General features: G+C 39.8%; 1 protein-coding gene across 1 annotated transcript in view; it reads left to right on the forward strand.

Annotated features, from left to right (window-relative positions):
• hcn4 (hyperpolarization activated cyclic nucleotide-gated potassium channel 4) overlaps positions 1-17249 on the forward strand; it is a 74218-nt gene that overhangs the window by 23935 nt on the left and 33034 nt on the right. The window contains exons 3-4 of the mRNA XM_080884890.1: positions 8245-8406; positions 12580-12798. Coding sequence (XP_080741016.1) covers positions 8245-8406; positions 12580-12798 — 381 coding nt within the window. The remainder of the gene's footprint in view (positions 1-8244; positions 8407-12579; positions 12799-17249) is intronic.

The raw sequence follows: 17249 nt of genomic DNA on the forward strand, positions 1-17249 counted from the left end.
GCTGGAGAGCTTTGCAGTTGTAGGCGGTGCTGTTGCCATACCAGGTGGTGATGCATCCAGTGAGGATGCTCTCAATGGCACAGTGATAGAAGGTCCTGAGGATGCGGGGGCTCATGCCGAATCTTTTCAGTCTCCTGAGAAAGAAGAGGCGCTGCTGGGCCTTCTTCACTGTTTTGTTTGTGTGTACTGACCACGTAAGATCCTCAGCCAGGTGTACGCCAAGGAACCGGAAGCTGCTCACTCTCTCCACAGCAGCGCCGTTGATGGTGATGGGGGTGTGTACTTCTCTGCACCTCCGGAAGTCCACTATCAACTCCTTTGTCTTTGCGACGTTGAGGGTGAGATGGTTGTCTTGACACCAGTGGGTCAGGGCGCTGACCTCCTCCCTGTAGGCCGTCTCATCACCGTTGGTGATAAGACCCACCACTGTAGTGTCGTCCGCAAACTTCACAATGATGTTGGAGCTGTTAGTGGCTGTGCAGTCGTAGGTGTAGAGTGAGTACAGGAGAGGGCTCAGTACACACCCCTGTGGAGCACCAGTGTTCAGTGTGATGGGGGATGAGGTGATGCTGCCCAGTCTGACCACCTGGCGTCTGTCAGACAGGAAGCTAAGGATCCAGCTGCAGAGGGAGCTGCTCAGTCCTAGATCCTGCAGTTTCCTGTCCAGCTTCGAGGGAACGATGGTATTGAATGCTGAGCTGTAATCTACAAACAGCATCCTCATCCTTCAGCTTTGCTAAATGTGTAGGTTTGTGTGAAATGTGTGTGTGTGTGTGTGTGTGTGTGTGTGTGTGTGTGTGTGTGTGTGTGTGTGTGTGTGTCTATTTAGAGAGAGAGAGAAAGAGGGACCGACTTTTTAAAAAAGGTCAAAAAGTGTCAGAAATTGAGTTTCTTTTACTATTTACTGCTTGGATTATTAAGATTTACAGCCCTGTGGTGGCTTTGTGCTGCAGTTTCCAAGAAACAAAGCAATACGTCAGGCATTGTGATGGAAGTCAGTTGTGTGGCTTTCCCATGGGTCTGGTGATGGAACGAAGCACCTTTCATTTCCACTCAGTAGATCTATACAAAAATATTTAAATAAGTGAAATCAACTAATCAGCTCCCTGCTCACTGACCCATTACCTTAGCCAAGGACTGGTCTTTCAGAGATAAGAAAAGCAGGAAGAATAGATTTAATGGGCTATTATTGAGTGCACAATGAGGCTTGCCAGCAACAGTGACAGGTCCTCAACACTCTGAATGAGTCTTTTGCGATATGAATACCCACAGTGGGTTTGCTTAAAAAACTATTACAGTGAAATGTGTAATTCAGCGCAAACCCAAAGGCGCACCTTGGTACAGAGCATAGTCAGGGTGTTTTTTGTGATCTGAGCCCTCCAGGCCTGTTTAGACAGATGATGGAAGGGTGTTCCCTGTGGTCCACTACCAGGCCTACTTTGCATTCTCCTCATGCTCTTTGTCCACCATGACAGTATGCATGAGCATGACATTTTGGTCGAGGCATTTACAGTGAGAAATCTAACCCCTGCCCACAGCCTGTTCCCCCGAATCTGCCATCATGCTGGATGATTAAAAATAATACAGGAGTGCAGGGGTTGATCTAGTTCATAAACTGTGCTACTGTTAACATCCAGTAGGCTACTTGGACACAATTAGAACAATTTGCAGGGACAAGACAGATTGCACTAAAACAGTGTGTTTTCACCAAATATCTGCTATCTATAGAGCATTTTTTTTATGTGTAGCTAAAACTGTGTGCCTTTCAATTGGTCTATGGCAGGGCTGCCCAATCCCAGTCCTCGAGAGCTACTATCCTGCAGCTTTTAGATGCATCCCTACTCCAACACAGCTGAATCAAATGGTTTGATTACCTCTTCAGCATGCCATCGTGTTTGGCAAAGGCCTGATAACAAGCCATTCATTTGATTCGGGTGTGTGGGAACAAGGATGCATCTAAAAGCTGCAGGACGGTAGCTCTCGAGGACCGGGATTGGGCACCCCTGGTCTATGGCATACAAGGCATGTTTTTCTGATGCCATGTCTGCAACATGGCTTCCGAAAAACAATATGAGTGAAGGATTGTGTTTTTTCTCGTGTGTCAAGATACAATCATGCCAAACATTCATCATCATTAGCAGTATGAGCAGCGAACAACAGATGCTTCAGTATAGTGCTACAATGACTGTGTCTGGACAGCTACCATCAGCACCATGGGACAAATGCATCTATTCTCTCACCTGGATCACACTCCTCTCACTCCATCTGTTTGAGATGACTCTGCAGCTGCCTTCATTTTCTCCCTGCCTGTCTGGGCCTGATGCTGTTTGTGACTGTAGTGCCATATTTGATCCTTGTGTTTATTACTTGTTATATTTGTACGTATACAAGCATATGTGCTCAGTAAATAAGTGCCATTTTCTGTAGCGATAAAATGTGCTGATAGTTTGTACTTGACAGTGGTGGTCTTCAGCAGGATTATAGATTTCAGCAATCAAAAAAAATAATTGGTTATAATTGACTAACGGTGTTAGTATTGTTTCTATTGTGAGTATTTAACTTGTTCATTTTGTGCCTTGAAACACTGGCTTTGGTTAAAGTGGCTTTTCCCAGACAATTACAGCCTCCATTTCAGAGTACTTACAACCTTTTATACCAAGATCTAGATGAATAGTCAATTATATCTGGCTGCAGGGTGGACATTAATTCCTGATAAAGGATACCTTCTAAGTAGTTCCAGTGAAACGATGTTTTTATCATTCTAAATCAATTTACTTACATAGCCTGTATCGAAAGTAGTTAACCAAAGAAACCACGGAGTACTGAAAGCCTCTGTTTACAATTTATTGCAACACATTAAGCTAACTACTAATTAAATACGAAAAATGAGTGGCTTCGTCATTTCTATTAACCTTTCTGGGGAATATGACAAATTTGATGAATGGGATGGATGCAGCTGAAGAAAAAGAAATTGAATAAATGACACTGTACACTGAGAGATTCTAAAAACTAATGTTCTTAAAGTTTGAAACTACACCACTAATGCTTTGAATGCTCCCCGCAGGGGCCTTAAGCTGTTGTTCAATCTACCAAAGCAGCAGGAGTATAAACAACGAAAGCTTAAACAGTCTGGCGGCCATTGTTAACTGTCATTTAACTGAATTCATGACTACCAGCCTCGACTATTCTCATAACTCTGATTGGACCTTGAACTCAGTGTTTCATGATATGCCACTTAATCTAGTAAGAAAATACTGTTCCACATTCAACTCTGTTTGACAGCTTTACATGCAGGGGAACTGGTAGCTCACCATAGCATTTTTTTTATGCTCCAGAGGATGTCAGCCTGATGCGTAATCCACCGACTACTAATCGTGAGGACCCAAATGACTCACACACTGAAAAATGAAGGCTTCTTACAATGGCAAGGCCCAAGGACCCTCAATGTCTAGTTGCAAGTTTTAGGAATTATAATTCAAAATGTTCATTAGACCTTAGAGCACTTTACCTCAACCCAGGGAGTACTATGCAGTCCTAGGCTATGCTGGACTTGTAGCTATATTTCAGTTGCTGTGTGTATTTGTTTTGTTGGATGAAAAATGATTCAGTTTTGTATTTTTGTTGATACTATTTAGACTTTTTGGAATTCAGTAATAGTAGTTATGTTTGGAGGAAGGGAAATTGTGAGGATGACCCAAAGATCACCATCCTCATAGTCGGTATGGAAGTGGAAAGATTATTCTTAGGTGATGCTTTTCTGGTACAGGACAACTTCATCACATTGAGAGGCCAGTGGACCGAACCGTGTACTGTAAAATCTTGGATGACAAACTTCTTCTCTTAACTAGCTACAAGAAACATCTTACAGCTGTCCTTTGCAACAAGGGTTTATCCACCAAGTCATATTTTGCTTGAGTATCACATACTTTTTTCACCCAATGACATGTTGTGGATTTTTGGTTGATATCCTGTGTCTCCAAAATGAAACTACCACTAAAATTAGAGAGTGTTTATATCTTTATAAGTGAGCAAACTTACTAAATCAGCAGGGGCTCAAATAATTGTTTCACCCACTGTACCTGCCATATTGATGAGTGCCTGTAGCACCAGCTGTTGGGCCATGCAGTACTATCTTTCTAATTTGCAAATCTTATCTCACTGTCAGGAAACCTACATTTTTATTTATTTATTTATTTATTTGGGGGGGGGAGGGGGGGGGGTGTTGTCAGTTCATTTTCCTGTATTTTTGAAGGTGTTCAGGTTGACCTTCTATAGGTTATGTATTGCATTAGCTAAAAAAAAATACAAAAAAATATGAATTTAGAGTATTCTAATGAGGATTGTGAAAACTGAAAAAAAGAATGGGATGAAACTGTTGGGTTGTATTTTTTTGCCCTAATCAATCAAAGCACTCTTGCTTATGCAGATGATGCTGATGCTAATGGTGCCAGGCTCACTCTGTGTTCCTATCAATTAAAAGGAAGTGGTCAGCAATTCATCATCCTCCATGTAACATGCCATGTTGTGTAATGCTCTGTATGCAGAGTGTGTGCGTGCAGATTTGTGTTTGCTTTAAATCCTGAAAATGTACATGATTTATTTTGTACAATTACGCAAAACACAGAGTAGACTTGCTTAACTATGTGCTGTTTTAATCTAGAAAAACCATTAGAAGTAAAGAGAGGATATATACACAGACCTCCCTCTCGCGCCTGAGAATAATGATTTTTTTAACCACCTTCTAACAGAACCAATCTTGGGAATAATTTTTGTCATAACTGGAAAGTCTATTCCGTGCTTGGCAGGGGTATATTTGAATTGATTACAGCTGTGGAGGGAGATAGGGGAATCACCTTCCTCCACTGACAGTACAGTTTGGGTTACAAACCGGAGATTTGCATTGCATTATCCGTCACAGTTTCCATAGGCTTTATTCTGTTAAAGTGCCAGGGGTCTTTTGAGGACATATCTACAGTAGGAAAGTAGCAGGAGTTATTGTTGAACAGTAATAAGTCATTCAGGCTGTGGCACAAGATACTGAAGGGAATCTGTCATGCTTTAGAAACATGCTGACATTGCTGAGTTTGATAGTATTCAGTATATTGACAGGTTCAAGGACAGCCTGTATAATAATAAGAGATTTGTCCCAAGAGGAAGTGGTATTGTGCACCAATTTAGATGCTTGCAGTAACAGCTGCTTATCAAGGTTATAATGATGCATTTACATGTAGTTTTTAAAGGGAACACCATAAAAATGTGGCATTATTGGTCATCAGAATTGGGGACTTAGAAGAGGTAGAAATGTGTTGAGGCTTGGATAACCTGAGGGCAACACAAACTATACATAGAGAACTGGCTGTACTGTATATTTTCAATGTAAAATTATGAAAATGATTACATTGTAAATGTTATGTCTCTATAGTATTTCAGTTCAACTTCAGTACAGTTCAAATATGGTGGAAAATCTTTCATATGACAATCTAGTTTCCCTTCATTCTAAATATCTGCTACTATAGTGTATCTTTTTTTCCAAAATGTGTCATTTGACCAAAATGTGCTTTTCTTTCACAATTACTCTGAAGGTAAAGAAGCCTGATCATATCAGACATGACAATTCTAGTCTAAGTCTAAGCAGTTCATATGCTTGTAAGCTTCATATCTCTGTCAGTCCTTCATGTCCTAGGAATAGCATGCTCCGTGTTTGAATTTGCATATGACTTTGCGAGTTTTTATAGATTTAAAAGCATCCTGTGTTTTATGAATCATCCTTTTCCTGTCTGGAATACCATTTCACAAATGAAAAATATATCAGACTCAATGCAGAAGATGGAAAGGGCTCCTCATGATTTATTCATTCACACAGAGTGAATTTAACACTTTTAATGTTACGGAAAGCCATTACAGCTCCAGCAGGAAATTTGACATCACACAACACAGCATATTAACTAACGTAACTTATTTATGGCTGTCAGCAACCTTTAACACCGAAAGAGCCATTTGGACCCGGTTTCCATGCAAAAGAAAACACTGGGAGCCGCAAATACTTTTTGACATCTAAAATGAAGATAACACTGTATATATTGTTTTTTACCTTTATGCTTTTTGTGAACAACTAAGGTGTGTTGCTTATGAAATCCATGAAGTGCTACAGAGAAAGTTACATTTTATTTATGTAATTAACACATTTTGAACTCTTAAAGAAATATAACAAAAGGAAAGACACCCAGCTGAACTAAAATGATCCATGTAGCAAACAAAAACAGTTGTGAGCCGCCACCCTTATATCGCCTTTGGGCTTTTGGAGCCTTGACCTGACTTTTAAAAAATAATTGGAAAAAAAGCACTATGCTGCTAAAAAAGGGAAAAATAGATATTTGCAAAATTCTGTCTAAATATGTATTTTACCAGGTTAAGGTGAGTGGCGGGGCGTGGTCTGCAGCGCTGCTGCAGGGGAGGCGAACGCACCTGAGCGGCACCCGCAATCACGCCTCGCCGCCTTGCCGCCTGTGCTATCTGTGCTGTTGTGTTGGTGTGTGTCGGGCTGTGAGCTGAAAAGCTACAGCCGGCTGTGTGCGTACAACAACCGTGTGTGAAACGTGGTCAATAAAGAGAATCTGAAAAGCATGTTCATGCAAACATCGTCGGGTCTGCCGTGATGTTTACAATGGGACTTCTGCTCCTGAACCTCTGCGCATATCCCATATGAGCACAGCGTCTGCAAATCGGGGCTGTATGAAGTCACTTTCATCTTTACGCAGGACTATAAGCTGTCATCTGTGAGGCGTGAGCGGTGTTTGTTTGTGACACAGTGGAGAATAGCCGCTGACATAATGTGGATCCGAAGATCCATAATTGGCCTACCTGGGGTTGAAAGTCTCGATAAATGCACGTTTCGGCGGGTATACCGGCTTCCACGAGTGTGACGCTTATTTTGAGCGATGAAAAAATAATAAAATATAATTTTATTTTTATATTTCAATATCACAATAATCTTCCAATTTAGAAGTGCAAGTTTAAAAAGAAAGAAGAACTAACATAAATAAAACACACTTCAGCTAAATACTTCTAATTTATTTTCCCAAACCACGAGGACCGCACTATAAGGACTAAAGAGCCGCATGCGGCTCCGGAGCTAGGTAAATGATTTGGCTTTACTCATGTATAAGTGCATGAGCTTAAGAAATCCAAAGCAGAACAAAAACAAAGATGAGACAGGGTTTGAGAGGAGAGGAGTTTCACTGTGTATCTGCATGTGGACAGACAGAGTGCGTGAGTGAGGATGTCTCCATCCACTTTGAGAGGTACAATTTTCTGGGCATACCTCTGGCTTCATGCTATCTTGTTGACAGAACTAAATTGATGTGATTTGATGGTGCAGCAGCACCCACACTGACAAACATAACACCACTCCCTGCCAGTTTCTTCCTTAACAAAGCAGAGATAAAATACCCAGATACACTTACATTTCGTATGCCTTCGAATGAAAACAGAAAAATAAACAAACAAAGTGCTTTAGGATCGAATGACTCAGATTAAACTTTCGCTGACATGACATGTCTTAGCTTCATTTCACATTTTTACCTATTGCTAAACAAGAAAGTAAAAATGAAATATCCCCTCTTAAACACAACCCCTTTAAAGGCACCAAGTGTATTTTAATAAGGAGCCAAGTGGTTAGCAATGCACATAGTCTTCAGTGGGATTAAGAGGCTTTGAATGGTTGAGGCCATTAAAATCTACACCAGCCCAGAAGTCCTGGAGCGCCTTATGAGTATCATTAGGATTAACAAACCCAGCCTGTGAAAGCTCTCACCCCAGGAGCATAGCCACCTCTACCCTTGCACCATTATTGTGTTTGGCTGAGTGCCTGATAAGAGTGATTCAGCAGCACACGATAAAGCTCTGGTCCCAGTTTATCTGTTTAAGCTTTCATTTCACTGGCCATCCCCAGTGAAATGTGACAACAGCAAGATCTGCATCCACCAACTCATCTGTGTAAAATAAAAAGCTATGGTTTCTATAGGCTGAGTACAATGGCCTTTAAATCTAATACTGCAAACACATTGCATGGCATGAGCGAAGAATAGAGCCAGAAATCTTTGAAATGCTTGTGGAGGAAGAAAATCTTCTTTGTGCATGTGTGTGTGCTTTGCGTTCTAGAGAGATTTCAGGGATTTGACCATCAGCATGTTGAGTCATCATTCACTAACTCATTTCCTGCTTCCTTCCTCTTCAACTCCTCAGATCTTCCACATGACCTATGACCTAGCCAGCGCCATGGTACGAATAGTCAATCTAATCGGCATGATGCTGCTGCTCTGTCACTGGGATGGCTGCCTGCAGTTCCTGGTGCCCATGCTCCAGGACTTCCCTGCTGACTGCTGGGTGTCCAAAAATAAGATGGTGGTAAGTGCTTCTCCTGCACACAGTCCTCCTGCCTGTTCAAATCAGATTATGCTCTGTCTTATCTTGTCTGTCAGCCTCAGTAATTACTGTTCTAAAACTCTTCAGCTTCCTGGGTAAGACTGCCTTCCATATCTGTCATTTTAAACCCTAAGTCAAATATGTTTATCTGCTACATTTGTCCACATTTATTCAATTTACTGATCATTTTTATTTATTTGGAGCTCTTGACATTTGTCATTATTGTGAAAGGAGGATGTGCATGGAACATTGACTTTCTGAGGGAGACAGCTATCCCTTATCCAATATTGGCTGGATATTGACAGTTTCCAGTGAGCACACATGCTGAGCTTTAATTTTGTTGTTTTGCTGAAACAGCTGCCAGAATAGTGGGTCACCGGAGATCTCTTTTTTATTAGCTCAAGGGAGGGGGCTGCATCACCGTGGATATTCTGTTCACCCAAAACTGATGGTCTCATGTCAACTTGTGACGTTATAAAGTCATTCAGATATTGTCAGATTTTGGGGGTGAGAAGTGGTCTGATTTCAGTGAATATTCATTACCACACTGGAGCTTGACCAATATCTCAATCAGCTGATATAATTGCTTGGTATTAGCCTACGGCAACATCAATACTGACTCCAAAAATTCACAATTAGTGCGCTCAAGTCTTCTACAGCACCTTACTAAGGAATCTGATTTCACAATTAGCAATACCACCTACCCCATATAGGTACACTAGTGAATTCTAGTAGATTATGTACTCACTAAATTCTCAGACTGTGAGACTGCAGTGAAATTTAGACACAAAGGTTTTTACTGCAGCACTTACGACTCACTTGCTGAACAAAGCAAGTGAGTAATACTGCGTGACATACCATTTGATTATTTAGCAGTTAGCATTAGCTCTGTTCCCCTGGCTCATTGAAGTGTTTTGTGGTTTTTAGTACTGACAGATATACTGTATGTTCAGTCAGTGAGCTAATCCTGGGTGTCTTTTTAAACCAATTGTCTGTCTTTTCAGCATTTACAATTTTTTTAGTATTACAATTATAATAAATTGCAGCATCTACCTATCGTTGGCTTACACTCTTACCAAACAGCCCCAGTAATGAATCAATAGTGAGAGTTTAAACTGATTTCAAGTTTCAGCAGGCTAAAGTTTAATGTGTAAGGAAATATATGTTTTCTAGACAGAATAAGTTAAATTGGTTTGACATATATATTATTTTCAGCAGAATTTGATAAATATTTACTACTTATTTATTTACTTCAATAGTTACTAATAAAGTAAACAAAAAAGGAAATATTGAATAATCATACATTTAAGGACTAACAAAAAAAATCATACACAAAATCTCAGTTTGAAATATATATATAAAGCTGCTTCAGTTCAACTGTAAGTTCAGCTCTCTATGCCGGAACAAATGTCACATAGTTGCATTGCTCAAGGTATGATCTATTTGGTTAAGCATGCCTCGCTGCCTCCCTGACATGCTCACTTGTTTCACTGAATCTGCCTCACTTAGGCTACGTTCACACTGCAGGCGAAAGCGCATCAAATCCGATTTTTTTGACCCTATGCGACCCATATCCGATCATGCTATGACAGTGTGAACGGCGCAAATCCGATATTTTCAAATCCGATCTGGGTCACTTTCGTATGTGGTACTGAATCCGATACATATCCGATGTTTTAGAAAGCGACTGCTGTTTGAACGGTCAAGTCGCATTAAATCCGCCTTTTACGTCACCGACACAAGACTGAAGCCAATTATCAGCGCCCGAGAAGACATCGCGAACGCTTCCTAGCCATCCAGTGTAGATGTCAGTGAAACTGTTGGGAAGACAAACATTTTATTTGTACTGTATAATCTGCAGATTCTGACAGAAATCTGCAGCTATCCTTTGAAGCACCGCTCCTCTCTTAAACAGCAATAAGGATCATTATTAGGTTATTTACATTATTATGTAAATAACAAAATAACTTAAAGCAAAAATTGGGAAACGTAAAGTCCGAAGTCTTTATATTAACGGCCATCAGTCAAACAATACTGTTTGTTCTTGGTCTAAACAGAGCGCGTTGTGTGTGACATCTTCTTTTGCGCATGCGGGCCGCTTTGAGCGTTCACACTAGAGCGCGTTTGCTGTCGCATTTTATTTGTAGTGTGGACGAGGAGACAAAAAAATCGGATTTGATCAAAAAATCGGAATTGAGCATTAAGACCTGCAGTGTGAACGTAGCCTTATATTTAAGCATAAGAAACAGCAGATGTTGAAAACTACTGTCCCTTGAGATGTTTCACGCTTAAGATAATTTTAGCTCGTTTTCTACATGTGTCTCATTGCAGAGATGCACACTCAAAACAGTGGCTCCATTTCGTGGACAGTGTGAAAAAAAACCTTTAATCAAGCTCCCAATCTAATCAAACTCTGTGTTTAATTATCTTTTCGAGAAAAGATTGAGATTTCTGTTGCATTGTTCTCTTCCAGTTCTATAGTTTTTTTTAGCCCCTCTTTGCTACAATTATAAATACATTTCACCCCCACTTTGATATTTGATACATTAAGCAAATGTGCAAGCGGATTATTTTAAGTTACATAAGGCTGAGCTGTCAGGATACATAATGTAAACTGTGGCTCGTGATTAAGGTTCAAAAAGAATGCATGCATTAAGATACAATTTAATGTCTTGCTTTGCGGCACAGAAAACTAGGATATGATTGCTGTGCTAATCTCTTTGTTTTGTTCTGAAAAACATATTTGAACTGTGTATACATAGAAAAATCCGATATAACATCACAGGCTACATAAAAACGCAACAAAGCAAAGCAGATTTAAAAGTCATGTAAAACAAACCAATCAAATTTTCCTGCTATGTGTGAGTATTTTTAGATAAATGTTATTTATTATACTTAATACCAAAGCTTACTTTTACCCAAATCTAATTTAGATGTAAGTCAAATGATTTTCAAATGTAGTAGTACCATTATCTCTCCATCTCAGTGACTCTAGCATATGACCTGCCAAATTCCTTGTCGCTAGTTGATTTGATGCAGTTCTGACTAGATTATTTTTGGGCATTTACTCTTTGTCATGTTGTTACAGCTCAGAGTTCTGTATCCATAACTTCAACTGGCTGCTTCCTAAGAAGCAGCCAGTTGCTCTGGGAGCATCAAGAGCATTACACTGGATGCTCCCAAATGCATCCAGTGTAAAGAGGCCCGGAGATGTGAAGGAAAAAGATTCATAATGTACTTACTTTAAATCCCTGTGTGAGGGATGTAGCCTCTTATTAACATCAAAATGGAGTTTGTTTTGTTTCACACAGTAAACACTGTCTAATTAATTGCATTACGTACAACGGTTTTCAATGTGACAGAATAACAAATATATTTTTTTCTGAATTAATTTAAGCCTCAGGGCAGGCATTTCTCTGTTGGAAAGCACCTCGTGTTTTTGCTCACATTACCTGGTAGAAGAAGAGGTTGTTAGTATTGATAACTGTGATTCAGTCGTGGTTGGTTTGACTCTCATTCGAATGATTACAGATTTTTTTTTTTCCTTTTTTTGTTTTTTACAGTAGCTGTCCTATTATCTTGCTAGGTTATCACTCCTTACCTTTCCAGGAGGGCACTAATAAAATTGCTATCAGTCCCGGCTTTTCCACTGTGGAAATGAGTTTGAAAGCAATTTGGACATGTCACCCCCAGGAGAGAGTTGATATTGATTTGCCATGAACCACCACCGGGAACTAAAGGAAAAGGGGCAATTTATCTACAAATTAGAAAACTCACAGAGAAATCACATTTTTCTAAATAGCTGACCTACTTTATGTCATGCAAGCCTCCAGTGTCTCACGCTCTTTCTGCTGATTCCCAGGGCTCTGTTTTAGGCAGCTACCCAAATGTCTGCTTGCTCCAAATGTTTGCATACTGAAAAGTATATTTTACCCTGCCAGCTGCTCTGTACTGGACAGAGAGAGTTTGAAATGGACATCTGCCATTAGTTTTGTCTTAAGTAATTGCATGTGTCTGTGAATGTTCATGGGCTGCCAGGGTGTTCTTTGACCTGAAATGTGCCATCAGCAGCCGTGTTGAGATTGCAAGAGAGCAAGCGAGGAAGTGTTCAGATGTTCTCACCCTAACTCACCCTGTCTCCTCTGTTTCATCTAGAATGACACATGGGGACAGCAGTACTCCTACGCACTTTTCAAAGCTATGAGCCACATGTTGTGTATTGGGTATGGCATGTACCCCCCAGTGGGCATGACAGACGTGTGGCTGACCATCCTCAGCATGATTGTGGGTGCTACTTGCTACGCCATGTTTGTGGGCCACGCCACTGCGCTAATCCAATCTCTGGACTCATCTCGACGGCAGTACCAGGAGAAGGTGAGTCAAGATGACATGCTATTGATGGTTGTGTTGTCTTGATTTACTTCAAAGAGAGGACAGTGGTGTGGATGCAGGATGCTGGCTTGTGCTCAGTTTAATACTCGTTTTTAGCTTTTAATGTAGCAAGTTTAATTTGATTGATATTTACATATGGCCCTAAACTGACTCACAGACAAATACAGTATGACAGTATGGTTCTGCTGAACTGGGGGTTTAACAGTCTAACACTGTGGGCCACAACCCTTCATAGTTAATATAAAAAAATATAGATACTGAAAAGTATGAATTTACATCAGATCTAAAGTATATATGTTTGTCTTTCTGCTTTCTTGTCTGCTCTTTCTCTCACTGTGTGGAAGTGTGCACCCTAGTCAAAAACCTATTTTTAACAACTCTGATGAAACATAATTCAAATTTTATTGGAACATATGACAAGGCTTTACTCTCAATACTAATATGTCATAGATCAGTGATAATGAGCGTCGTCTCATCATCTTTTCATTACAGAAACAGCCTTTTATTCAGGTGAGCTTTAATGGGGTTTTAAATCATTTATCACCCTAAATAAGTATATTTTAGAAAGGCACTAGATATATATTGTGTTTTTTTTCTTTGCCAGCAAAAGTGCAAAAAGCAAATTGGTTAAAAATTTGTCCTCATTTTCTACATAATGTATAGACACAGAAACCCAGATTTCCCTGGTTTAGGGAAAGGAAAGCCCTGATGGCTGCCTATGAAGCCCGAGACATGTTCCACACTGCCATGCCCTCTGTGGGCCCAGCGTGGGCGATAATGAGCTGAACTGCTCGCCTGCCACATTACCCACCGTCTGTAGCGAGTAAGAGACAGGAGAGAATGACCTCCAGGGAATGGAGGCACAGGTTCGAGAGATCGCACCTAAATGGAAGAGGGAAAATGAAAGTGAAAGATTTCAGAGAAAACAGGACCAGGCACACAAGGCAGAGGAACAGCTTAGCTAATGTAATGTGTGAGCAGGACTTCTTCAAAAGGAGAGAAACTGCACTGGATAAATTAACACTTTGTGATTCTAGGGAATGAGTAACGAATAGATTAATTTCCCAGTTAAAAAGTTGAAAAATCCAAAAAAGTTCAGCTTGTAAGTTCATGACTAATACTGATCTGAGAAGCTGTTTAATGAAACGGGGGCAAACCAGCTCCCACCACGACATGTCTGCTCCTCTGTTTTTGAGATGCCATGCTGCCAAGTAGACTGAACAGCTGGTCTGCCTCAGCACCAGTCAGCATGTGCTACAGAAGCCCTTGGCTGCCATTTCTAGGATCGCCCCCTAAGGCGCCTTAAGAATCCCCCAGCCACTTGAAAAGTTTCCCCTGTGTTCCCACCGGTTCCCACAGTGCCTGTGTGCAGAAGCGTTATTACTGCCAACTGCAATTAATTTTTAAGAGTCCAGATTCTCTCATTTTATCTTTCCACAAGGCTCAGTGATAACGCATGCTCAGAGTACACTGTCACTGTGTGCTCATTTGGCTCTGGGAGCAAGATAGTAGTGATTTCTACTACACAGCACTGGACCCATTTCTCATTTCTTCTTATCAGAGTTAGTTCATTCAAAGACATAAACCTTTTTCTCATATCCTGTTGCATCAATTGTGTGACAATGGGATCTGCTTGCTGCAGATTTTCCTTTTCCCTTTAATACCATAATCCACACGCTCAAGAAGCTGGAGATCCATTGGCAATCCATAGAGGTTTGAGAAGTCTGGTGGCTGTTGGGCTGCCATGACAGGGACAGCTGTTCTTGTCTGTGGGGACTCAGACTTCATATAAATCTCCTAGCAGAGCTGCCATCACCAAAGCCAACTGCCAGCCTGCCATCATACAGGAAGTTATTCTAAACATTTTGGTTTGACTGGGTGAGTCAGTGCTGTCCCATAAGCTTGGTTGCATCCCTTTAAATAATCAGGTCAGGGTGTGATGAAAGGTATTTGCATTTTCAGTAAAATTAGTTGACCTTTAAAAACTGTTCACAGTGTGAGGCTTTGAATATGACAAAGATGAGGTTCAACTTAATAATTACAAATAGTGTTAGCCCTACATATTTGCATATGACATGGCAATATAAAATAAAAAGTGGTTGTTCAGGTGTTAGGTATGACATGATAAATAAGAGGAATTAAGGGAAAGAAAGAAATAGGCAACATAAATTAGAAAATATAATGGAAGCTTGGAAATATGCAGCTGTAATATATATATGAGGCAAGATCTACAAAAACGTCAACACAATAATCATAACATTCATGTTCTAATTTGAATTTGTTTTAATCACATATTCTGTAATTATAACCTGAATAAAAAAATTGGACATCATAGGCATAAAATATATTGCCATGCATGCACATCTTTGTTAACTCATCAGAAATCAAAAAAAGGACCTCTTTTACTCAAGTGTTTCGAAAACGTAATTGAAACACATTTTTTTATCACTCAGTTTATTCAAAAACTGGCAGCGTGGTGGTGTGCTAGCTGTGGCCTGAGATGAGATTATATTAAATGATGATCCTAAAGTGGCCATAACATTGAGTCTATCTCTCAATGTTATCTCTGTGAGAGATTGGCGACCTGTGCAGGGTGTATCCTGCCTCTCGCCCAGAGCTGGGATAGACTCCAGCCCAACTGTGACCTTGAATTGGTGTAAAGTAAAGTGACACTTTACAGTCTTCTGTTATGATTTATGATAGTTTACAAAAATCTTTCCTTCAGTCTGATTCACAGGCTTTGCCAATTTTTACAGAAGCCATTTCTGTTGTTTTATGAAATCTCTATCTACATATCTATTTATGGAATGGGATTTCTAAAGCCTTTGAGTATAACACATTTAAGAGGGCTGAAAAACAAACTCTGTTACAGATATGTAGGTATGTATTGTTGGTCTCTTGTAAAAATCACACTGTTCTATACCTAGTTTGGTGTGCTGATTTAAGCGTTGGATAGCTGATTTTGGACCTAAAAACTAAAAGATAATACATTTGGATTCAGTAGAAAATGTTGCCAGTAACTTGTGTTGATTGTTTGAAAGCTGAAAAGGCCCTCTAGTATTTTTCTTTTCTTTTTATTGCTTGGAAGCCTGACACCAATATACCAGCGATGTTGTAAACTACACTGCAAAACTGCATAATTTACATGCACCAACAGTGCAAAGTACTTTGAATTATGACTTATCTCTAATGCAGACACTATGCAGTCCCATTAATCATAATGTGCTTTATGCTTCCTATTATGCAGTTGTACTATCACGAAAAGCTGGATACATGCTCTAGTAAGCAGATATATTGTACTATATAGCTATTGTGATTGTGCTGCAGATGACACTGGACCTGAGCCATCCAGCAAACAACCACATGGCAACAGCACAAATATTGCTCTCACAGTGGGGCCGAAGTAGATAGATACTGACCACTGTTTAATGATTGAAAGAAATGCAATAATGGATCAGTGTCAAGCTGAGCAGCACTGATACCACATTTACCACATGTGCTCTATTTATCAGCTGCTAATCAGTTGTAAAAAAAAAACAACAACAAAAAAACAACAAAAAAACAACCAAAACCAAAAAAAATAAATAAATAAAAATCAGACTCTTGTTCATATAGCTATATGTCCAAGATGAGAGGCCACCTGTCCAGTTGGCATGCAGGCATGATATCCAAGTAACTGGTCAGATGGACAATGATTAAAAAAAAATACTTTATGCAGGATTCTCAGAAGTGTACACATGGGAAAGAGGAAAGGATGATGAGGGGAGCTCTGCTTGCAAAGATGGTGAAAATTACCATCAGAAAGCTGGGGTATAATCTTTTCTGAATAGAATTCTATTAAATGTGGCACCATGTGATAAATGGCTGGGCTGTCAGATGCTAGCAAGCAGACTCAAATGAGCTCTTATGAAGCAGGCAGCATGTTAACTGTTACACCAAGTAGAGAGCACAGCAATTACACTACATATTCTGGGAGTTGGGGGAGCTGAATTGTAGTTTCAACTGAGACAAAAATGAATAAATAAATAAATAAATAAATAAAATAAAATATATTCTTGTCGCCAGCTGTTAACTGTGTATAAACAGATTAAGTAGTTTACATTCATTATGTGTTTGCTACTCAGCAGACACACCATATATCACATGTCAGTGGAAAAGAGATAGATTGCAGCCAACTGGAGCTGAAATTGGGACAATCTTTATCATTTCAAGTCAGCACCTGAAGGATGGTCACTGAGTGGTTTCTTCTGGATATGCATTCTGTGGTGTCTTTATTTGAACTCTACCCTCCCTGGTACAACAGTGAGTTTCAATATTGCTTGTTTTTCAGATCAAAACATGAATAATTTGCTTTATGTTAAGTTTTACAAAATTATTATTAGTATTATTATTATTATTATTATTATTATTAATAATAATAATAATAATAATAA

Source organism: Rhamphochromis sp. 'chilingali' (assembly GCF_963969265.1).
Source record: "Rhamphochromis sp. 'chilingali' genome assembly, chromosome: 6".
NCBI classification, from domain to species: Eukaryota; Metazoa; Chordata; class Actinopteri; order Cichliformes; family Cichlidae; genus Rhamphochromis; species Rhamphochromis sp. 'chilingali'.